The following is a 23,795-nucleotide window of genomic DNA, read 5'->3' as shown; positions in this document are numbered from 1 at the left end:
AAAATCAAAAGAGCTTGTAGCTAAGTGTGGTACAGACAGGAAAATCCATTTATGTAGTCACAGATGGTACAGGCAAAGGGAGGAAAGAGAACCTTCTGGGGAAGAGAAGGTTGCATGGAGAATTCATAGAAACCTTCCAGTATCTGAAGGGGGCCTTCTGGCAAGCCAGAGAGAGACTTTTCATCAGGAATTGTAGTGATAGGGCAAGGAATAATGGAAAGAGGGGAAATTTAGGTTAGCTATTAGAAATTTTTTTCCCTTGATGGTGGTGAGACACTGGACCAGGTTGCCCAGGTTATGGGTGCCCCAACCCTGGCAGTGTTCAAAGCAAGGTTGGACAAGGCCTTGAGTAGCCTGGTCTAGTGTGAGGTGTCCCTTTCCAAAGTGGGTGGTGTAGAACTAGATTATCTTTAAGGTTCATTACAACCCCTTAGCATTCTGTTATTCCATGAAAACCCCGTCTCTTCATCGCAGCAAGAGACGCGCGGCACCACTAAACCCTGTGCCCTTTAAAACTCATCCTCCATAAACAGAGGAAGCAAGCAATGAATTACCAACATGTGCAAACCGCAGGAACTGCTGATGTCATCGGGATTAAAGAAAGGCGCCTGCCGAGGCACAACCAAGCGAGACAGCCCAGCGGAAGCACCACTCCACAGCCACAGCGGGCGCCGGCACCGCCCGGCAGGCGGCCCGGAGGCAGCGAGCAGGGCCGGCAGAGCCTTCCCTCGGCTCAGGCTCCTCCCGCGGGAGGCCGGCCGGGCCGGGCCGGTCCCGCCTGCCCGGCATGGCGGAGGAGCGGCGGTTCCGCTCGGCCTCCGGGGCGCCGATCGCGCTGCGGCGCCGCCAGCACAGCGCGTCCTGCCGGGAGCTGGCGGTGCGCGGCCCCCGCCTGCAGCTGCGCTCGCTCAGCGCCGCCACCTCCGCCGTCTGGCTGGCGGCCTACGGGCTCTTCGCTCTCAGCGAGGTACCGGCCCCGCCGCCGCCCTCGGGCCCCTCCGCGCCTCGGGCCCGGCGCCGGCTGCGCCCCTCAACCCGTGTCCCGCTGTCGCACCGGGGCGCCCGGGGGTGTCCCGCGGGCTGGGTGGCCGCGCGTGTTCCTGGAGCAGCCTCGGCGAGTGGCGCCCGGGGCACGGAGGGCGGCCGGAGCCCGCGGGAAGGCGCTGAGCGCCGCTCCGGGGCATCCCCCGCGCCCGGGGAACGCCGAGATGATGGGTGTGCGGTGGCTGAGGGAGAGACTGAAGGCCGCGGGCTGCCACCTGCTTGCCCCGGTGGCTCCTCGGGTGCCACTGTTGGTTTGTAGCATGTTGACAGATAGGGTAGATGTTTGTCTGGGTGCTGAGTGATGCCTGGCACGTGCTTGTGAGTCCAAATAACACGTGCTTACTTGGAGAGATGAGTTGTGAGAATCTAGAATTAAAGAGGAATTGAAGAAGGTGAATGACTATTAATCCCCAAGAGGAATTTTTCTGAGTGACTCAGAGAGCACTACACTATGAATGTCATCACTTTTCACAGCTGAGGCAGAAAGATACTTGCAGTAGAGATTGCAAAAGCTGCTGTTTTCTAAAGTAATGCTTTTGGATTTATCAAAAACTCAACCCAGACCGGTTATGTCCAGACTGAAGTCAGTAGTTTGACCAAATGTGACCCGTGCTTTGAGTTGCACATCAATTTTTTTCAGTAATCTTTCCTAGGGAATGAAGATAGAGATTGCATTATGAGTCAGTTGTCAGGAGTCTGATAGAAAAAGATGGTTCATGTTCGAGTTCTGTTTTTTACAAAAGCATACACTGCAGTCAGTGGTTACCACTGCCCTCCTGCTTGCCTTTACATGTGCTCTTGCAGCCTGCATGCAAGTGACTGCAATTCTTCCTTTTGCCAGGAAATCAGGTCTGAAAGTGTCTCTCTTTTTGTGGATTTCAGTGTCTGTACTTCATGACTGTCTTTTTTCCCCTGTGATAACAAACTTTTGGAGAAGTCCTGTGTATTTCTTGAAGCTTCATGGCTCACATGGTGGTACAGGCCCAGCTTGACAGTGGTGGGGCTCTGCAGTTCTGGTTCTTTAGGAAGTGTCAGTTATAACTCTCATTCATGGGTAGGTTTCCTGGAGTTCTCTAAAACATGTCCCAGAAACGGGATGTAGGTTGTGGACCTTTAGAATGTATTACCAGGTCTTCAGATGACTTACTGGTGACTATAGTGTCATCAGTTTTATACTGAAATGTAATAGCAATCTCAAAAGACATTGATCCTTAGACAAAGTACAGGATAAAGCAAATTTTCTTTGGATTTGTATTTAAGGCAAGAAGAGGGTGAGGTTTGAACATGTTTAGACTGACAGTTCATAATAAGAAAACCACTAGGTTTTCCTGAAGGAGGGTTCCTCTGCTCTGAGAATCCACTCTTGGTTCTTGTAAACATTCCACAACACTTCTTTGTCAGTGCCATCATCTTTATAGAAGTTGGTACAATACACTCTCACTGATATAACTGGCTTGTTTGGATTGAGATTTCTGTATTTAACTTGGAAGGGAGTAGAATTTTCTTGCAGTTTTCAGTTTCAGCTCCCAATTCTTTCAGTGCATACTGCGAAGACTGGTTTAAACCTCATTACATATATATCAGCAAGCCAGGTGAATAAAAGGACTCTACCTAAGTAAAAATGCTTTGCACCTGTAGCTTTAATATACAATTTACTGTGCAATTTTACTTTCTCTAAAGCTGTGCTAAAGTAATTGTAAGAGCGGAACTGTCTTTTCTTGTTTTGTGTTACAGAACAGCATGGTGCTCTCTGCAGCCATCTTCATCACGCTGATTGGCCTGATCATATACCTGCACTTTGTGAAGATTGACCAGGAATCCCTGCTGGTCATCGGCTCACTTGGCATTCAGGTGACTTCATCCTATGCCTCAGGGAAAGAGAGCACAACCTTCATTGAGATGGGTCAAGTGAAGGATGTGGTTATCAATGAAGCCATCCATATGGTAATCATACAAACTCTGTCTTCTTGTGTCTGGGCACACTCACATCCAGTGTATTTTCATGAGCATGATTTGCCAGAGCATTTAACCAGCACCATCCAGAGCTTTACTGACACCAGGAGCATTATTTACGATTTTTCTCCTTATTCTGTCATCTCTTGCCTTTAAAGGAGAACTCAAACCAAAACAATAGCCTCAAAAAGCCAAATCCCTCCCTTGGATAATGCCACTGGCATTGAGCTAGTGGGTTTTGTTCTTTGTGTTATGCTGTACTTACATATCCTGGTACACAACTTCTTACGTAGTCAAGATGGGGATGAGAAACTAAGACAACACAAACTATGCTTTCTCCTATTGCCAGGGTTTTCTGAAAAGCTCCTGTGGAAAAGCAGACCTTACCCTTCCAGCATATGTGTATTCTTTTCAGGTTAAAAACTTAATAGAAAAAAACAAGTAAAATTATTTCTTTATTGAGTGAAAGCTATTGATACAAATTTGTAGACTTGAGTGTGACCTGGCAGGATTTGCCTTCAGCCCAGTGAGTTGAAACAGATCCTATTTCTGTGCTAATTCCAGGCAGTTTTGTAGCATTTTTATACTCCAGTGATTTTTTCCTGTTTGTCTTGTAGCAAAAAGTTATCTACTACCTGTGTATCCTCCTCCAGGACCCTGAAGATCCTCAGGGAGTATCTGAGGTTGTGCCACTCTTTCAGGTGAGTTTGATTGAATGGTGGAGAAATCCAGATTGTGGTCTCTGTGTGTGCTCCACTTGTCTAAGCATATTTTTATTCCACTACAGGTAGCTGATGACAGTTTCCTTTTGCTGGCTGAGCGGTCAGGGTGGGTGGCATTTGAAGTCTCACAGAATCATATACTAGGGATGGTTTTTTTCATTTGCTCTCCATTCAAACAACAGGGAGTTGTGTCAATCTGAACCCAGCCAGGAGTTTGCATGAACTAGAAGTCTTTTGGCTCACATAGGGAGCTTTCTGTGCAGTCCTGTGCTCAGGGTTACCACCATAACTCTGGCACTGTGCTGCAGTTGATGTTTCTCTCAGCTCTGTGTACCAAAAGTTCTCATAAAAGCTCCTTGGCATTGGGATGACTTCCCCTGCCCGACCTGCTGGCAAAGATCATGGTACAAGCCATGACCAATTTGCTTAATGTATAATAACTTGTTTGTGTTGCCGTTACCTTGTCTCCCCTCATTCTTCCCTTGCTAACATGTTCTGACTGTTCATAATCTCATTTTTGGAATGGATTTGCTTTGTGTGTGTTCATGCCTAACACAACCTGCCCTTATCCTTGGGGGTTGTTAAGCAGAACAGAGGTGCCTCACTTCTTAGACTGCTGAGCTGTACAGTCCTCTCTGTCCTTAATTCACCTGCTGCTGGTGATTGTTTTGTAATCTGTGTACAGTTTGTGACTGGATATGGTCAGTCTTCAGCAAAATACTTAGGAGTACAAATAGTCTATTCCATTGATACTTGCTGCTAACTCAGTCCCACAATTGTAAAGATGTTTAGTAACAGTAATAAAAATCAGGTATTTCTCATATAGACAAGGGAAAAAGTAGTTTTGGTGGAAATCCACAAGTACTGAATTCCAAATAGCTGCATTGAAGTACCTGATTTTAGTTACGCTCCTTTCCATGTTCAAAGGTTCTGCCTGGCATCTGGTTTTGGGTTGGTTGCTTTTTTTACCTTTCAACTCTGAACAGTTTTGTTTTCATGGAAATACTTTAGTACTGGTAGAGTTGACTCCAGCAGCAAAGGCGGCACGGCACTCTTCCATTTTGAAATTCAGTACCTGTCTGTAATTATTTCAACATGTAAGTTAGTATGTTAGTTTTGAAGGAGCAGTGATTAGTAACTTTATTGTGTCTCCTTCATTGGATTTCTCTAAGATATATCAGCCTTCAAAAATACAATTTCCCATGTCACTCAGCCCAGGAGCCCTACTGCACTGAATCGACCTTTTGTTCTCTTAAGCAACTCTTGCAGGGAAGCATTTGATGGACTTTACACAGTAATGCTGTTTTGGGAGCTCAAAAGTTATAGGATCATAGGGACTGTGGGACCGTGAAACCTTCACTTCCTTGCTGGTTTTAATCTGGTCCAGGTTAGAACTGATGAAAAATCATTGTACTTTGACCACTGTTTGCTGTTTGGGTAAAATTAATTGGTGTTTCAGTTCAGAACCTGATTCTCTGTTGTTTGACTTCTAGAGCTCCCAGCCACGACTGGACTGCTTGATAGAAGTGTACAAAAATTGTCAAGAGATCCTGGAGCAGAGGAAGACAGCTCCACAATCAAGTGAAATAAAATAGCTGAAAAAAGCAGCAATCATTCAGCAGGACTCAGAGGGAGACATGGAAAAGCAAGCAAAACTGCCCCATGAGCAGAACTTTTTAGGCTCAGCCAGAAGGCTCTTGCCTCTTGCCTTTCCAGAAAAGAATTATGGGGAAATAGGGAAAAGGGAGATAAGAAAATGCATCAATTTTTTACTCTTTCTTGCATATAAAAATTATGCTAAAATTAAAAAATAACCTTGGCTGGACTGCCATAAGTATGCATTCTTTGGTTTTTATTTAACCCTTTGTTTGAAGAACACACTCTAAATACCTAGATATCATCTAAAGCTGATGTGTGGGCTCAGAGAGTACCTTCCTGATCACAGGAGAATTTCATGAGGACAAAACCAGAAAATTTAAGTCTTGAATTCAGTTATGTTTAATGAAATAAACATAAGAGATCTGAAGACTGACCTCTTCAGGGATCTGCTTGAAAGAGTCCCATGGGATGGGGCCCTAGAGGGAAGAGGGATCTGAGAAAGCTGATAGTCAAGGATCATTTCTTCTGAAATCAAGAACAGTCCATCCCAATGAGCAAGAAGTCAAGCAGAAATGCCAGGAAGCCTGCATGGATGAGCAAGCTGCTCCTAGCAACACTTGAACACAAAATGGAAGTAGACAGAAGGTGGAATTAGGGACAGGTAATTTGGGAGGAATGTAGCAACGCTGTTCAAGATGTAGTTAGAGAAGCTAAAGCCCAGCTGCAGATGAATCAGTTAAAGGATGTCAAAGGCAACAAGAATGGTTTCAGTAAGTGCTTAACTATCAAAAGGAACACAGGAAAAATGTGAACCCACTGCTGAATGGGGCAGGGCTTTTTGACACAGGACATGGAAAAGTTGTGGCATTTAAAGGGCTACATCTGTTACTCTGAGGATATGAGGCACATGTATTGTTGAAAATGATGGTAATGTGAATAAAAGTTTTATTGATCTGTGCTCTTAATAGTAACTTAAGGTTGGGAAATTCTATGTTGATAAGCTGAAAGTTATTTTAACATTTAACGGGCATTTTTCTCCCTATATTCCACAACTATATAGTGAATATATATATACACACACACACTATATACAGAGGTGACTGAAGTGTCAAAACAAGAGCTAAACCACAAGTTGGCAGGAGCCTGGGTTCATGCTTATTTTGCATACGGTGTTGTACCGTGCTTGTCCACATTATCTGTAAATGAACACTTGGCACCATACCGCCATGCAATAGAGATAAGGGGATTTGTGGGTTTTTTCCCACGGTGCCATAAAGTTTGAAAGACAGAGATTAGCTCGTGTCACAGGAAGTATTCTGGTTGTCCAAGTGAAAGGCAGCAGCTTGGAGATGTGCCACTGGCTTTTGTGTCAAAAGAAAAGATGTCTCAAGAGAGTGCACAGAGTCACGGGCTCAAGAGCGTGCTGGGAACACTGACTATGCTGTAAAAATCCCATTAAGTCCTCAGAATGTGCACTAATGAAATTAGCAAGAAGCTATGTTTTGCAGCAGGAAGTCTGAAAGATTGTTTTAGTAATCTTTTGAAGGAGATCATTTGAACGTTCTGTGCCCATGGTGAAGTCATCCACTTCAGCTGAGAGAAGATCAGAATAGAGAAACAAGGGATCAGTCTAGGGCAGGTTTGTACCAGCTATGGTTTATGCCTGGATACCAAACGCAATCGATGTTGATTTTTGTTTACATCAAGAATATTTTGGCTTTTAAAATAGTTTCTTTCATTCTGAGAATAATACACATTAAATTCATGGTTATTAATTCACAAGCTGTATTTTATTAAGAACAAACAAATCTCACAGTATCTTCCAGACAGCCTTTTACTTACACACAGCAGTTAGGAACATAAAGGCTTTTGTCATCTCATTCTATGCTGCATTAACAGTCATTGCCAAAAGCATTGATTAAAATAAAAAAATTATTTTCTCTACCAAAGAATCATACAAAGTAGGTAACTACACAGGGTGGGTGTTTGAAGACAGGTAAGTTATAAATAGGAGTGGCATGTGCATCCATCAGAGTGGGGTGGTCCCTGAAACACTCAAGTATTGGTGAATATTTTTAAGAAAAAAAGAAAGTTTTGTGTACCATGCTTCTCAATTTAAAGTGCAATTGTGACAGAAAATAATGAGATTCAGGACAGCTCCTGTTTACTTAACATCTCTGTTTCCTGTTGGCCCTGGTACAAGTCTCCTCAAGTCTCTGGGGACATGAGTGTTAGCACTGTGAGGAAATACAGCCTGTGAACTGGAGGCTTCTATGCCTTGAGCATCCCCAGCACTGATGACAGCTCCAGCCTATTCTGAAGCATTTTGTTACTGGTGGGATACCAGAAGCAAACTGTCAAACAGACCTTCAGATACAGGAGAAATTGTTAGGCACAGGTGATAGAGTGAGGAGGAGTAACACTCCAGTATTCAAACTGGCAGAGCTGTACTAAGATAATTGTGAGAGAGAGGGAAAATACAAACTAGTATCAGGATAGATAAGAGACTGGAAAGTATCTGAGGGAAAACAAAAATTACTAAATACCTTCTTAAAGTTATTTTTGGCTCAGAAAGCTTCTACCCTTTTCTGTATCTTCAAGGGATGGTCTTTAAATTCTTACAAGTGGGTACATTACAGTATGTGCAAATCAGGTCACTGTTCATACAATCTTTTCCTATCTTAGGCCTGCCATGCTGTTTCTATAACTCACCATGGGATGGTTTGGGGTTGAGTTTGTTTTGTTTGGTTGTTTGGGGTTTTCTGTTTTATATTATAAAGATGCTGATGAGGGATTGCTCAGAACAATTTTTGTCTGCCCCCTTCTCTTTTAGTCTGTGGCTTTGCACCTACCATAAGCATGAAAAAAACTCTTGATGTTATCAGCTCCCCATGTGCATTAGTTGGACGTCTCATGGTTGGTGGCAGGTACTAGGGAGTAAAAAAACTCCCTGGTATGGTTGGTTTGTTTATTTGCAAATAACTGGTTTGCTATTACTGACTTCTGTCTAGTGGTTGGATTCACTCTGTTTTAATTTGGGAAGGATGCCCATGAATGCATAATTGTTATGAAGTTGGACATAGTACTTTTCAAAGTGCAGTTATTCTTCCTTGGCTTTTTTATAATGCTTATCAAAACAGCTGAACTTAAACTAAGTAGATTTCGATTTTTTATAAAGAATTGCTATTTTTCTTTTATTTGTTTAAAATTCAATAGCCTTCTCATAATGAAGTCCCTTTGGAACAGATAAAAAAAAATCAAACCTACCAACATTCTTTAGGAAAGTCAGAAGAACATGAGTACACATTTGCTGACTACCTCCTCCTTGCTTATGGTACATGAAGGAAGCAGGAGTTTGAAAGAAGCAGCTTCTGTCAAGTCAGAATGGCAGAGCTTGTCTGGGAAGATCTGTTCTAGTTGCTGAAAGACAGAAAAAGTACAAAATTTGTTTGCCTTGTCTTCCTTTGTCTGAGATAATGTGCAGTTCCAAACACATCTACAACAGTGGTTATCAGAAAGTCTTTGAAAGTGCTTGTCTGGCAGTGGAGCACGTGGCACACTGAGCCCTGCCCTGCAGCAGCAGTCTAATGTTCACCTGGTGCATAGAACAGCATCAGTTTCCAAAATGCATGGGTCCTGTAGGTGCCAGGGCATCCTCTGACACTGTTCCAGTCCCAGTTGTTCTGAGCACTCAACATGCAAAGACCCTAAGCTTCCACCTTTATTTAAGGTTGAAAATACTCTTAATTACTGCTGAACTCAAATTCTATACTCCCTATTTCGGGTCTGAAATCACCCTTGACTTGCATCAGAATTATTCTTGTGAGTTTAATTCCTTTTCCTTCTCAGCAATGTATTTCTTTCATGTCTCAGCAAGGACACAAAAGTTTCTGTCTTTTGAAAGCTGAAAATGGGAGGGATCCAAAAAAATGTACTTGTGAAGCAAGGCAGTACAGTAGGAGATGGAAGAATGAGTGCAGATGTAATGACTGGAGCACTGTGCAGGCAAATGACCTGAGGAATGGTATTTTGGATGGAATGTGTCATGGAAAGGAAACTCCTGCACAGTCCCCCAAATAAATGTTGTCTTTTTTTTTTGTTTTAAGAGAAAGTACACTACCTCTAAGGAACTTTGTCTATTGTTATGGAAAAAGCATCAGAGCCTGCATTAATCTGTGGTATAAAACCAACAACATCAGCTGATACGGAACAAGCCCTTAGAGCAGGGTGGGCCCCTTTGTGCTTCGGGGCACAGAAGGAAAAAAGCACCGGTTTTCAGTCTCCCAGGGCTTCTTAGCAGGTGTTTTGCTTCGTGAGGGCTGTGTGGAAGACAGCAGTGAAGGAGTTGAACGATAGTTAATGTAGCTGGCAATCAGAAGTGTTGCTTCAACAATCTGGGGAAAAGAGAAAATTATTAACTGAAGGTCAATTAGAGATAAGAATGCCCTTTGATTTTTAGAATCTACTGACCACATAGCTTTTGTAAATGGCTTTCTCCCATGGAATTGTTCTGTTTTAAAATGAAGGTCTAAGAGTCAGGTAGAGTAAATCTCTCTCTAAAAGGTTCCAGCTTACAAAGGATTTGTTGAACATATGTAGCTAGTGCAGCGGTCACAAGTACCAGTCCCCAGGGCTTGTACAAAACACCCAGACCTGATGCTGCCAGCTGGAAAGAAACTCACTTTTCATTTGTAATTACCTTTGGAATTGCCATTGTGAAGAGGAGTTTTTCAGTGCTATTTTTTCCAGAACTTCTTTCTTTCATTTGACTGACTACAATCATGAAGTCATCTCGACAGCCTCCAAAGGTCAGCACAGAGGAGTATGAATAAGACACCTTCAAATGCTGCATACAGAGTTTGAAAAAGTCATAATTCTGTAAAAAACTCCAAATGTCTACCTTAAACTAACATATTAGATTATTACTACTTCCTGCAAGAACACCTGTCTCCAGCAGTGAAGGGCAGTAGATGGCTCTATAGGTAAGAGCTGGCACAGAAAGCTCAAGTGAGATCGTGTTTCTAGTTTTCTCCTGGTGTGCTCAATGCCTCACTACTTCAGAGTACAGGTTTTGTTATATTCCAGATGGTGGTAGTAAAGCACACACCACTGAGATTTTGCAAGATGTATGAACATGCTTGCTGCCCTACTTTACACTGCAGCTGTGATTTTCCTTTGTCTATGTAGTGTTCAAACATAACACTGACTTCTCTCTGACTTTTACAAACTTCTGGATCCATTTGAAGTTAAAGACAAACTGTTAGTGACTTTCACTGGACTCAGGGGAATGTCTTTCTATGCTTCCTCAACATACCATTGTGTTATAATCCAGTATGCTGATACCATCTTCATTCACAGCTATCCAGACTGGACAGTCTTCCAATGAGGAAGGCAAAATAGGCTGGAGAGAAAGAAAATTATTAATTCAGGTATTTCTTGACCACCACAGAATGATGTTTCTGATATAAACATTGAGACTTAAGGATAAAGTGAAGATGAGAAAAACCCCTAAAGGTTTACTGGTGTGAGCTGGTTTGATTTTTAAGATAGCTTTCTCCAAAATCTGGAATAACATTTTCAGATTTACATACACATTTGGGAGTAGTGGCACAAGAGATACAAGGATAACAAAGTCTTTGAAATTAATTAGATGCTATCCATGTGGTTAAAACTGAAGGAAATGCTAGGACAGAGGAACAGCATGGCAACTCTGCTGAACACATGTGTTTATAGTGCTCCTATCAGGAAGGCAGTGAAATCTGCTGGGTTATATGCCAGTGCACCCAGTACCGTCACATCAATGCCATTTTGTTTCTTACAGAATCTTACGACAAATGGGCATCAGTTGTCTGTTGAAGATGACTTGTTATGGCTAATGACATAAAATCTTTCCTGGGAATCTGCTATTACACAGCTAATGCCATAGGCTTTGCTGTTCAGCTGCTGAAAAGTTATGCTGAAAAGTTATAAAATATGTTAATCATCCGGAATACCAACATTATTTCACCTGTGGGTGAACCTATTCTTTATTCTGATTCTTCAGTACACTAAATTACATATTCTGTCAGTAACCTCAAATACCAGTAACCTCTTCAGACAGTAACCTCTTTTCGTCCTGACAGTGGAAATAACTGTCTTTTGAAAACTTCTTGTATATTTACTCAAGAGGTCCCTTTCATCATTAGACTTTTTTTCTGTAACCAGAGCAGCTTTGACTTCAACATGACAAGAGTCATGTAACCATGAAGAAGACCTCCCTCAAGCCTTCAACAGCAGAAACTTCTGCTGGGATGGGGAAGATGGTTAATGCCAAAACAGGATTTCTCAGCCAGCCATTATGTGCTACAACATTAGTTCAAGCATGAACAACAGGTACAGAGCTCTAGCCTGGAATGGGGTGAGGAATGGTACAAGCTACTGGGGGTACCACTCCCTCCAGCTGTTCTTTGCTCTCCCACTGATGCCTGTGGGCTGGTAGCTTACCCAATGTGTACTTTCATTTTTGTTTCTGCAACAGGACATTACAGTGCTTGCCTCTCTCATGTGGCAAGGAATACATCCAGCAGAGAACAGGACTGAAGCGCCCATTCTCATTTGGGGAGGAGAATGAGTCCTCATCAGCTGCCAGGTGTGACTAAGCGGGGGGACTTTTCCCTTCCTCCCCCACTGTGGTATGTAAATGTTATTTTTTAAACTACCACTGCAGCCTTGATGTCCAGGAAAATTCCTGCCTGAGAAAGCTTTGGCAAGGCTTGTAAGGACGGACAGTACTCTGTATCATGATGAATTGGCACAGCCAGGGAATCGTCAGTATTTATTTACTGAACACTAGCAACCCCTAGTGGTTACGATATACTTGTCTTCCTTTTTCAACCTACATGGTACCAGGGCTGCTCTTTCAGAGCAGAGTTCTTCAATTTATTCCCTTTCTGAAGTAGAAGCATTTTCAACCCAAAATGCTTTGGATAACCCATATTATCCAAAGAGGCTTTTTAACCAAAGATTACCGTAGATACGTCTCTGCTCAGATAATTCACTCTTGAAAACAGACAAAAGTGGGCTCCAGTTACCTTAGCAGCAAATATTTTGGTTCCAAAGAGAGGCCATTTCCGGGCCACGGTCAAATAAATTCGAATGCATTCTGGTGGAGAGCATCCCTGCAGCACCATCCACTTTGTCGCCAGCCTGTCTGTCAGTTGCCTTTAGGAATCCAAAACACATGACAGTGTTATTTACTAATGTCTTCCAAGGAAAGATGTGTAAAATTAGAACAGTTAATAAATGTACCTCTTTACTCCAAAAGGGCTGTTCTACACAGCACTTACAGAGGGGGCTGTTAGCACTATCAGTTCTACAATCTGAATTTATTTTTGCTTTTCTCTACTTCCACATACTTTATCACCTTCCTCATACCTTGCCTGTAGTATGCTCTACATGGAGTGGCAATATATATTAACTCACTCTTGATCTGGCTCACTAGTTTGGCAGCCACCATGCTACATGCAGATGGAGTTTGCTTCCAAAGGGAGGTAGCTAACTGTGTTAGTTCCACCACTGCGTGCCTTAGTAGCTTAGGATCCATAGGAAGACCATTCTCTCACTTTAGATCAGATAGATCTGAAATCTGTGGCAACACCTGAATTTTGTACACACAGAGCTCTCTGCACTGTGTGTAAGAATTTCTAAGTCAGAGCAACAAAAAACCCTGCCAAAAAATATCCTACCAGAATTACTGCATGGCCTGAAGCAACCCACACAAGCTGGCTTTTGGGCTCATGGTAAATGTTAGGCATCTGATTCAACTGACCCTTGGGGAAAGCGTAAAACAATAACTCAGAGAATTTATCTTAGGCTTGGGTTAGTTTGTTGAAACTGAGATGCCTAATTTGGAAGTGAAAGACCTAAACTTCTTGTCTACGGCAGAATTAGCTGGTGATTTGGCTCTTTTTATATTGTTTTTCCTTTTAAAATAATTTTTTCCTGACACTTCTGTTTTGTTTGAGTTTATACATCAAATAATCTTGACAGGGCTCCTTGAAACTTCTTAAATGTAAAGACAATTTGGCAAGTAAAAGCTGATCTCAGTGTGAAGTACTGAAGAACTAACAGCTTACCTGAGCTGTTCAGGACTAATGTTTTGCTTGTAGTGTTTGGGGTAGAATTTATCTAAAACTTGGTGGAGAAGATGCTGCATTTTCAATTGTGATGTTCCCCCAGGACCTGAAGATCCTGGTCGATCCAAATCCCCATATTCCACCTAAGACAACATTATAGCTTATAGTGCAACAGAACTATGAGGTTTTTAATGTTGTAGAACATTCCATGAATACCCATACTGATAACTACTGTGTTTATTAGTCATGCAAAAAGACACAGGCTGGGGAATGTTGTCTACAGCATTAACCATAGTAAATGTATACAAAAGAGCAACCACTGAGAACACGACTGCTCAAGGAATTATCTACTGGTCTAAGAGAGTGGAACATAATCTCAGCCAGGTATTTGTTGTGAGGAGACACATTCATATAAACTGCCAGGCTTTGGGGATTTATTTTCAACTGGCCAATTAAAACAACAGCATAATTGTAAATAGTTTGGACCACGTCCCCAGCTTCTTCACCTCAGTTTATGCTGTTTTAACAAATACAACACTCAGTTTCAGGTCAGTAAAAAAACTATTACACTGCTTATCATCCCCACAACCCATAATGTGTGTTTTATGTGGTAAAATACTAAATGCAAGCCTGGAGATCTAATGGGGGATGTTAGAAAATGCTCCTCCTGAGTAAGAGGATATTAGCAGTGCAAGAGGGGAAGTTTTTACAATTAATGGAATTCTAGTGGTGGTACTATTTCCGTATCTCTACCAAAGTACTAACTGGAGCAGGTCTGGTGACAGTCCAGCCTCACTCTGTTTTTTCCAATATTTTTCTTGATAAGGAGAGGCACTGCTAGAGCAAATTTCCCTGCAGCAAAAGGTGTTCTAACACATGTATGCTGCTGTAATGTATTTGCCATGGTACATCTGACAGTGTGTTTGTTTGATACACCACACTGTATGTTTGATGTACTTTTGAGGTAAAAAGCTGCTGCTTAGTCAAACATAGTGTACAGCTGAAGGAGAACAACAGAAAGGATTTCTGCCATACTCACCTGAGCCATTAGAGCCACCATTTCCAGAGCTAGCTCCTTATTAACAGGAAACCTTCCATTGGCTATTTCATTGCTCACTTGGAAGGCCAGTAGCAACCGCTCACGGTCTGTCTCACCTTTGGCCTGGCTCCGAAAATACAGTCTAAAAAGTAGAGAGGATTGTGAAGGTAAAAAGATACTGTGAACTGAAAGTACAGCTGGGAACTTGAATCAAGATGAGGCAAAATAAAAGTGTGGTTTTGTTTTTTTGTTTTTTTTTTTCATTGAGGGGGTACTGGACAGATTTGAAAGCTGAGGTGCTTCCCTTCTGGACAAGATTTGAGCAAGGAGGCTCAAAACCTGTATTCTAGCTTTGGAAGCTACTTGAATTCTGTAAGCTAACCACTTCTGGACAGTGAACCCTTATTTAAACAGCTAAATCAGTGTCCATTCATCCCCATCAAGCACAAACAGGCAATATTTAAATTATGGTCTTCTCTGCTTAGAAAGAAAACAGAACTACCTCTGCTCTACATGTATAAGCTTCTATGAGGCAGCCTTGTAGGTTTGCCAGCTTGGATTTGACCACTTACACTGAAGACTTATTAAAAAATGCTTCCATTTGCTTCAGCAGGAAATAAGAGACACAGTGAGCAGACTTTGTTTAAGGAAACGTGCTTGTGAATCAAAGCATCTTATTGTTTTTTGGGGTTGAAGACACCAGTTTGGGGAATGCTTCCCAGAACCATTCCTCATACTTACAGTCCACAGCAACTAATTCACATATTAATTTCAAGCTACATCTATGGCTATAAATCCCACAATTTCACTACATGAGATACTCATTCCAGTGGATCAGTTTACTTATTTTTATGTCACTTTGAGATTAACTACACTATTAGGACCATATTGACCTTACAAATGTCTTATCAGAGTCCTTTGTGTTAGAACAGTCTAGCCTTGGAAAGACCTTATCAAAACATCCTTGCTGTCTAGCCTATGCACATTCCAGACCAACAAAATAATACTGCAAAGTTTCACTCCTGAAATAAATACAGCCTTCTGGGTCAAAAGCACTAACTTCTACTTTCACTTCTACTATACCAACGAACAAAATTGACTGGAATTTGTTTCCACCATTACAGTCAACAAAATCTTCATATGTTCAATATTGAGCTCTCTGTTCAGTTTTGGGACAGCCTTTGTTTGGCCTACAAAGAGAATTCATTCCTTGTTCTCATATAGCTCTTGATTTACTGTAACTCAGAATTCCTATCTGTATTATAAGTGATTAACTCATTCCAGTTTTTGATTTAGATCTTTATCTTGTAACTCCCTTCTCTACAATCTTTCATCATTTAACTTTTAACATTTCTTTCTTTATAAAGTTTGGGCACGGCTACTACATATCTCTTCTACAGTTCATATGATTTAGAACATTGTTCTTGTATCTTTTTCATCTTGGTGATTGTTCACTTAATTGCAAGTTTTGGCATACTTGTTTTCACTAGTGATTTTTCCTCTAGGTCTCTCTCTCACCTAACATTGTTAAATTATGTTTTAGGATCTAGGCAAAATAAATTGTGCCAGGGATGCCTTATTGTGTTACAGCTAGTTGTTAGCTCATTTTAAGTCTATTTTGCAATTGCAAAGTGGTTTGGGCTTTACCCCTAGGCCATATACTTTTGTATATTTAACAGACAAAACCCATCTCATCTCCTGTAGGATTTAACTGTATCTTAGCTAAAATAGTTTTGGCACCTATGATACTACAAATTACTGGTCATCTACACAGATACATGCAGTCTAGAGTGTTCAATTAACAGCAGTAATAATGCCACCCAACAGAGGACAGTACCTGTTCTTATAGGTCAACTTTACAATCCTTGTGCCACCTTCATATTTCCCAGGATGCAACTCTTTTAAGGCTTGTTCCCATTTAGAAATGACATCACAGATCTTAAAAAAATATCAAGGAGAGAGGAGACAAAAGCTGAGGTGAAATATATAGCCAAGGCTTGAGAGGAAAGTAAGTGAATAAAATATTGTAAAACACACAAGAAATAGCCTGGATCAACATGAACACAGCTCAAAGTGACAAGACACATTCTTTTTCTATTGCAGAGTATGCAATAATGAAAGCATTCCAGCTGAAAACTCTAACCTGCAGGGGGATACATGAATTCTGGTCTGGTAGTAACTCTCATGGCTAAATATACCTTAGCAAATAGCAAAGCTCAGGAGGAACAGACCTGCACAGAGAAACACTCATTCCTAAGTCTCCATGCCCGCGCTAGTAATCTGAGTGACCTGAAAGACCACTACTATGTTGGATGACATCTTCCAGTTCATGTTTCATGTAAAAAGAATCAATTTCATGCTCTCAGGCTACTCCTTAATGGGAGACAAAGCATAGTTAATAGGAATGATTGGTAGGTTTACATCAGAAGTGCCCTCCTGAGCCAAACTAAAGCACTAAGTTGTCCTCTGAACAGCAGCAGAATGTGCATGGCTATATCAAACCCTTGGATGTGAATGTCCAAATTTTGGGAATGTTTGGTCCTAGATTCCAACTTTGTGACTCAGACATGGTATTTTGTTGGGTTTTTTGTTGTTGTTCCATTCAGCTCCTCCTGGTTATTCCTGTCCTTTTAAAAGTGGTCTAATGAAAGCCCCTACTTCTCTTTTGATGGCATCCTAATGAAAGGAATGTGAGCATAAGCAACCACATGAAATACATAATCAGATCTCCAAACCTCTCTTCAGCTACCAAGATTTACAGATTATTTTTTACTTGCCAAGGCAAAGTGATGTCTTTGATTGTCTCAAGCTCCTTTGTTTGCTCTGATACCTCATCTTTCCAGATGGTCCAATTACCAGCAAAGCTCCAGATTACCTGATCTGTATCAGGCCATGAAAACAAACTATATAATTTGGCACTCTCTGTGGTAGTTTCCTTTTAAACCATCTATTTCAAAGTTATTGGTATCTTCTCCTTCTGTTGCTTACTGTGAAATGTTACACTGTGTAAAATTGATTAAGTTCCCTACAGGTATCAGGATCTCTTCAAAGTTGCCACTATACCTATTCCTCCATTAATGCTGTTCTCAAAGCATTGAAAGCATCTTCAAATTATTCTCACAGATTTGTACCAAAATCTGATGGATCTCATTCATGGCAGCCACCCTGCTCCATTAAGGCTGCTCAGTTCAGCTGCAGCATGGGTAAAAATCTCCATATGGAAGTCACAGGTGCTAACACTTCATCTCTTTCTTTCCCCCTTGATCTGAGTCACTACACTCTTTCTGAAAGTGAAGCCATACTCAGCAGAGCTTCCTCCCCTAAGTATGCTAATGAACAATTAAAGATTGAGTTATCTGGAGCTAGCACAGAGATACTTCATAATCCATCAGGCGGAATTTATAGACAAGCCAAAAGACTCACAGCCTAACAAATTTGTCTCAATTAGGAGGGTCACATTTGAAGTCAGTTGTGATATCTGATCATGCTGGCTAGCTCAGCCATGTTTCAATTTTGTAGTCAAGACAAATTCAACTTTAATATGTGCTAAAATCTAAGTTAGACTTTTTAAAATTTGACCGATTTATCACCTACTAAAACAGATCTTTCTATTAAGAACTGTATCAGATTAGGCTAGCTAATTACAGAATCACAGAATCATTTAGTTTGAAAAAGACCTTTAAGGTCAGGAAGACTAATCATCAAACCAGCATTGCCAAGTCTACCACTAAACCATGTCCCCAAGTGACACATCTACAGATCTTTTAAATACCTCCAGGGGCAGTGACTCCACCACTTCCCCAGGCAGCCTGTTCCAATGCTTGAGAAACTCTTTTCAGTGAAGTAATTTTGTAACAGGCAATCTAAACCTCCCCTGAAGCATCTCTGGGCTGCTTCTTCTTTTTCTGTCATTTGTTACTTGGGAGAAGAAACCGACTCGCACCTGGCTACAGCCTCCTTTCAGGCTGTTGTAGAGAGCAATAAGGTCCCCCTGAGCCTCCTTTTCTCCAGGCTAAAGAACCTCAGCTCCTTCAGCTGCTCCTCATCAGACTTACCCCTCCAGACCCTTTGCCAGCTTTGTTGCCCTTCTCTGGACCCACTCCAGCACCTCAATGTCTTTCTTATTGTGAGGGGCACAAAACCAGTGCTGAGTACAGGGAGACAATCACTTCCCTGGTCCTGCTGACCACACTATTTCTGATACAGGCCAGAAATTCCATTGGCCTTCTTGGCCACCTGGCCACACTACTGGATCATGTTCAGATGGCTGTTGACCAAGACCCTCAGATCCTTTTCCTCTGAGCAGCTTTCCAGCCACTCTTCCCCCAGCCTGTAGGGATGCATGGGGTTGTTGTGACCCAGCGCAGGAATTAATATCTCATCTGTGAGTATTAACCTAGATAGACAATATCCAAGCTTATTTGATCTTCATTCATTAAGAAAGATTTATTAACCATTTAACAGTCCTTCAAAGATGCATACTAAAGGTAGAAGAGGAGAAAAATAAATACCTTCATATTGCCGGGCAAACAGTGTTCCAAATTCCTGCCAGAAGGATCATCTGTGAACAAAGAAAATCCCATATGGGATGGCTTCCTCATTCCTGTTTCCTGGTTCAGTCTCTGGATGAATTCATCAACTGATGAAGAACCATCAAAACCTACAACCTGCAATGAAAGAAGACTTAACTGAGGATACAAGAACTGTGACCATTGATGGGTATCACAACTAATGAAGGTGGTTTCCTATGGATTAGCATCTCAGGATTAACTGCCAGCTCCAGTGGCAACACTTGTGTATTGTCTCCATATCACATATATATTCATATCTTTCCCATACTGAGACACTTCCAACTTCTCTCCCTTTTTCTTAGCTACCTTTTCTTCCCAAGATCTGTAGAGCTAGGGATGAATTCCTTTCACTTTCCTGGAAAATCAGCTAGTACAGCAAAAAGGAGAAGCAGTGTTTATCTCCCAATTCCTGATGTGTATAAATACCATGGTACCATACATCCACATGAAGGAGGCAGGCTATGGTGCAGTCCTCTAGTGCCCAGAAGAAAGGCAGCTGCGGTGGCTCACCTGGTACGTTCCATTCATGAAGTGCACTGGGATGCTGAAGGGGAGTGAGTGGTGGTAGGGATTTCTCAGCAGGATGGACACGATCTCCATCCGGGAGGGCTTGGCTTCCCGCTCTCCAGCCTGCACGGTGCGGTCTACTGATCTCTGGCAGTAGATGGCATACTTGCCTGTCTCACTCCTAGGCAAAGAGGGGGAGAGAACCACAAATATGCTCCAAGTGCCATGTCCTCTTCAATTTCCCATGCCGTGAGAAGACATTCCTCCCTCAGGCTTTTGCTCAAGGAAAGATATGTCTCTACGCAGATACACTTTTCATCTCAACAGACTAACAGCCCAGGTGAAAAACTACCACACAAACCTGAGCTTCAAGGACCTGTAAAACTAAGGCAGACAATGGACTCTCTAGGAAACACAAGAGTATTCCCTGCCTGCCTCTATGTAGAATGGACACATTTCCTCTTCTGTGCCTTGTTGCTGTCATAGTATCTGTCAAGCCAAGGTCAGTTCACCCTCAAACTTGCTGTCATGCCAGTGGAATTCAGTTACTATCATGTCAAGTCCTGGTAAATATGGAGTTGTATAATCCTGTGAGACTAATGCACTACAAGCTCCGTTTATTAATTTACATGGTTGTACAAATTGTAAGTTTCCATTTAACCCTATATGCCAACCAAGAGACTCGACAGAGATTCCAAGCAAGCTTAGATTTGTTGACAGTTCAATATAGGATAGGAATAGTTACCGAGAGGATCAGTTTACTGTCTACTGAAGAGAGTGCTCCACTGAGTAGCATCAAAAAGATGCGTCTCTAAAGTCAAGCAGGAACAGTCAACTGCACCTTTCACAAAAATGTTAACAATGTATATACTCAATAAGTTCTGAAATGGAAGGATTTATACGGATTTGTAACTGTGCTATATCTTAGCATGAGAAAATAATTCCATTCAAGATGCCTTCAGGAGTTCAGTACATGATTAAATCTCCAGTTAAATCCCTACAAGCAACACCGAAGTCAGGAGTTCTGGCTGTAGCAATATATTATTCACTTCCCCAGTAATGAGCTTGGACAATATTCAAGTAGATAGTCTTGCTTCATCAAGAAGCTGTTACTTCTGGTTTCCAGATGCTCCTGAGCCCTGTGACTTCTCACTTAGAACTCTGTCCCACTTTTCTTTCTCCCTTAGAGACTGGATATGTACACTGAGATCACCTTTCACAAAAAACAAGACCTAGAATTAAGATCTATAATTCTTCTAATTAAGATCTTTTAATACCTAGAATAGATCTAGACCTTAGGCATTATGCAGCGTAAACATTCTAGTGTCTTGTTTGCTGTGTGAAACAGGGAAAGCATATCTCCTTAACTGGTCAAGAAACAGCTGCATCTGCTCCATCCAAAGAGAGGAAACTATTCCTAGAGCTAGGGAAAAGGAGTCATGCTAAATCCATTTAGCAACTGCTCTAAATCTAAGCTGAACTACAGGTGAGCACAGACACATTTTCATGTAATTTCTGGGGTTTTTTTCTAGCCCTAATAATTGTTTCACTGCTGGATCATAAAAATAAACTTCCTCTTTGTTTCTGTTTGGAGTGTATTTGTTGACAAAGGTGATTTTGGGCAGACCATCAGCATAGTACAGCTTGAAGCTGATGCAATAAATCAATTACATATGGCCTAGCAAATCCTTATGAAATTCAACAGTCTCCACAGTACAGCAGCTCCACTAGTGAGTTGAATGGGTCATCTGGGAGCTGGTAATGCACAAGTTTGAAGAGATTCCTATAACTAGAAGAGGTTCCTATAACTAGACAAAAGATCCCTAACATGTTATCTTAGCAAATGGAGAGAGAACCTGAACACTGAGGTGTGCCCAATACCTGTATTTTTGCTTTTAAAAAGAAATAGCAAATGTGAGGAAAGTTAAGAAAATAAAATACTTGATAGAAGTACGTGTTTCCTTTGCAGTGCCAGGAGACTTTTAGCTTGAGTTCCATGACAGATTTAGGCTTATTAATTGAATATGAATATTTGTTTGAATGAATTTTTTACTTTTACTCCTTTTGTTCTAACAACAGTGTATTTTTGCAACAGACAGGTAGACATCTCTAGCTGTGACCTCCCCGCTAAGGACACTGAGATACACTGAAGAACAGATCACCATGGAAACAAAGAGCACAGCATGAACAATGGAGAAAAACTTCTTGCTGTTACCATAGTTACATACCAAAGAGGTAGGAGAAAATAGTACTAACTTATGTTTCAGGTTTGTTAGTTTTTCCTAACTTTTTACGGTTCCCTGAGATGTTTTAGGCCTCACTTTTGTTATGTCACTTTGCCTGCTAACCTGGCAGTAGAACATAATCACCTGAAATCTGAATAATTAATTCCAAGTAATTACTTTGGTCTGTCTTTCTGTCAATAAAAGAAAGTAGCTGCATAAGCAAAAAACTTCCCAACATAGCTCCAGTTATATCTATAAAAAGTCCTTTTGCTAATATAGGTCACTCAGTTTTGTGAACTAGCTTCATCTAAGTGACAAATTAATGTGAATGGTTGAAGGGGCTTAATACTGCTAGGAACCTTCTGTCCTCCCTCTCAATATATATTTGTAGGTGTGTATTCCAGAATTGTTTCCCTCTTTATCTGTAGTGGGTGCAAGAAGCAGTCAGCTGAGCCAAATGAAATGCTATTGCAGTCCTTACCTGGGGTCTGCGTGTCGCTGCAAGTGCTGTTTGGTGTACCAGAGGAAGTGATGTTGAGGCAGGAATAGAGGAGCACATAAAGCCAGGAGCTGCCAGCACTGTGAACACAAAACTGGACATCACTCTTGTTCTGTACTTCTTACCTGTAGTCTTTCACAGAATACTACAGCCAAAATGATGGATGGTGACCAGTGCTTTTTGGAGTGACCGTTTTTGGATGTGTAGGTCAAAATGTTTCAGAGGGCAGTAATGGTCAGACAGACTGCTCTTCAGTATCTCAATCTGGATGCTGAGAAGAGTTCTATATGACTGGCTACTTCTGAAAATTTTAGTGTAACCACAAGCAAGTCAACAATTAAGACTTAAATTAATACTATGTAACTGAAAATCATAAACAAAAAATCACTGGGAAATTTTATTCAAATTAGATCCATTATTATTCAACATGATTTTAATGTGTCATTTGAGCTGGGAATATTGTAATCATGTACATACATTCACACTGTAACTTATTAATTTTGTTTACCCAACAATTACAGTGCAAGATTCAGATTTCATGTTTAATAGTAATATTCATTACTTGTATGCTGTTGATTATCTAAAATGCCAAACAAAATTAATACCATGTGACAGCTACAGCAAGACCACACAAGCTATGAACTTTGATTCTGAATATGGTCTGAATGGACCATTTGCAAGTGGTCAACAGTTACATTTAAACTGAAATTTATTTTACAAGTAGTTATATTCCTAGTGTTCTTCTTTGCAGATCAGTGCTAAATTCTCTTTTCCCTAGCACACCTTTAGCACAAGCACTATTTTAGGAGAACCAGTCCAATACCTACTAATTAAAAACATGGGATTAAGTGGAAAGTTTTTGCAGAATTGCACTAAATAAGAGGAACTGACCTGAATGACTGAGTGGTTCTGGGGCTGTCGGCAGCTGGTCTGTTTAACAAGCTGACAGTAAATTTCATTCTGCAGCTCGGTATGTGTCAAGCACACCTGCAGTGCTGTCTGGGCAAGTGACACATGGTAATCAATAGAGGATGCCTCCACAGGAACATTGATGAACAGCTGACAGGACTGTAAAAGGGTAGAAGTTAGTCAATGCCACAAATACAGCAACTTTTCTCTGGTACTTTCCAGGCCAGGTTCACCAGATGTATTTATTAACTTACAGACAGTTAATAAATAACCTTGAGAGGAGGGAAGAGAGCAAATACTTAATTCCTTTTCCTCCTTCCTTAGTTATGGCAACTAAAAAATTCACTCAACCTCCCCCAGCCTAAGGAACTTACAAGTCAGCAAGGGAATTGAGGGGAAAATGTGCTTCCTGCTTTCCATGCCTGTGTTTTACCTTGTTCACACTGTTCAGTCTCATTCCTGATCTTATACTTGTAGAATGTAATCTCCAGCGGCTTCACCACTGGTTTTACTGACACAACTGAGTTTGCCAGTGAATCGTTTCTGTTTCTTTCAATCCAGCTACTTGAGAGGAAAGAGGAAGAAAAAGCTAATTTTTAAGCATAAAGTCTGG

General features: G+C 41.4%; 2 protein-coding genes across 4 annotated transcripts in view; one reads left to right on the top strand and one right to left on the bottom strand.

Annotated features, from left to right (window-relative positions):
- Window positions 1-621: 621 nt before the first annotated feature.
- Window positions 622-7,790, top strand: PIGH (phosphatidylinositol glycan anchor biosynthesis class H). The gene is made up of 4 exons (XM_058859147.1): window positions 622-967; window positions 2,779-2,988; window positions 3,615-3,698; window positions 5,213-7,790. The coding sequence occupies exons 1-4, from the start codon at window positions 788-790 to the stop codon at window positions 5,312-5,314; spliced, it is 576 nt and encodes a 191-aa protein (XP_058715130.1). The 5' UTR covers window positions 622-787; the 3' UTR covers window positions 5,315-7,790.
- Window positions 7,791-7,937: 147 nt separating this feature from the next.
- PLEKHH1 (pleckstrin homology, MyTH4 and FERM domain containing H1) overlaps window positions 7,938-23,795 on the bottom strand; it is a 54,402-nt gene continuing 38,544 nt past the window's right edge. For 2 of the 3 annotated variants that reach the window (XM_058859072.1, XM_058859081.1), the window contains 11 exons: window positions 23,165-23,341; window positions 22,256-22,353; window positions 19,553-19,730; window positions 18,983-19,138; window positions 16,309-16,409; window positions 14,472-14,613; window positions 13,433-13,575; window positions 12,389-12,518; window positions 10,633-10,719; window positions 10,018-10,164; window positions 7,938-9,712 (listed from right to left, as the gene is read on the bottom strand). In XM_058859072.1, the coding sequence (XP_058715055.1) occupies window positions 9,536-9,712; window positions 10,018-10,164; window positions 10,633-10,719; window positions 12,389-12,518; window positions 13,433-13,575; window positions 14,472-14,613; window positions 16,309-16,409; window positions 18,983-19,138; window positions 19,553-19,730; window positions 22,256-22,353; window positions 23,165-23,341 (1,536 nt within the window). In that variant the 3' untranslated portion in view covers window positions 7,938-9,535. The remainder of the gene's footprint in view (window positions 9,713-10,017; window positions 10,165-10,632; window positions 10,720-12,388; window positions 12,519-13,432; window positions 13,576-14,471; window positions 14,614-16,308; window positions 16,410-18,982; window positions 19,139-19,552; window positions 19,731-22,255; window positions 22,354-23,164; window positions 23,342-23,795) is intronic. The other variant, XM_058859064.1, reaches the window with a different exon arrangement.

Source organism: Poecile atricapillus, chromosome 1 (genome assembly GCF_030490865.1).
Source record: "Poecile atricapillus isolate bPoeAtr1 chromosome 1, bPoeAtr1.hap1, whole genome shotgun sequence".
In the NCBI taxonomy this organism is placed as follows: Eukaryota; Metazoa; Chordata; class Aves; order Passeriformes; family Paridae; genus Poecile; species Poecile atricapillus.
The sequence above is the reverse complement of the archived record's forward strand: the minus strand, read 5'-3'. Positions and strand labels throughout refer to the sequence as shown.

Bases quoted from the DNA above. Each gene is read 5' to 3' on its own strand.
- PIGH (XM_058859147.1), top strand. From the start codon at position 788: ATGGCGGAGGAGCGGCGGTTCCGCTCGGCCTCCGGGGCGCCGATCGCG. The intron at 968-2,778 runs GTACCGGCCCCG...TTTGTGTTACAG, and splicing joins GGCTCTTCGCTCTCAGCGAG to AACAGCATGGTGCTCTCTGC. The intron at 3,699-5,212 runs GTGAGTTTGATT...TTTGACTTCTAG, and splicing joins AGGTTGTGCCACTCTTTCAG to AGCTCCCAGCCACGACTGGA.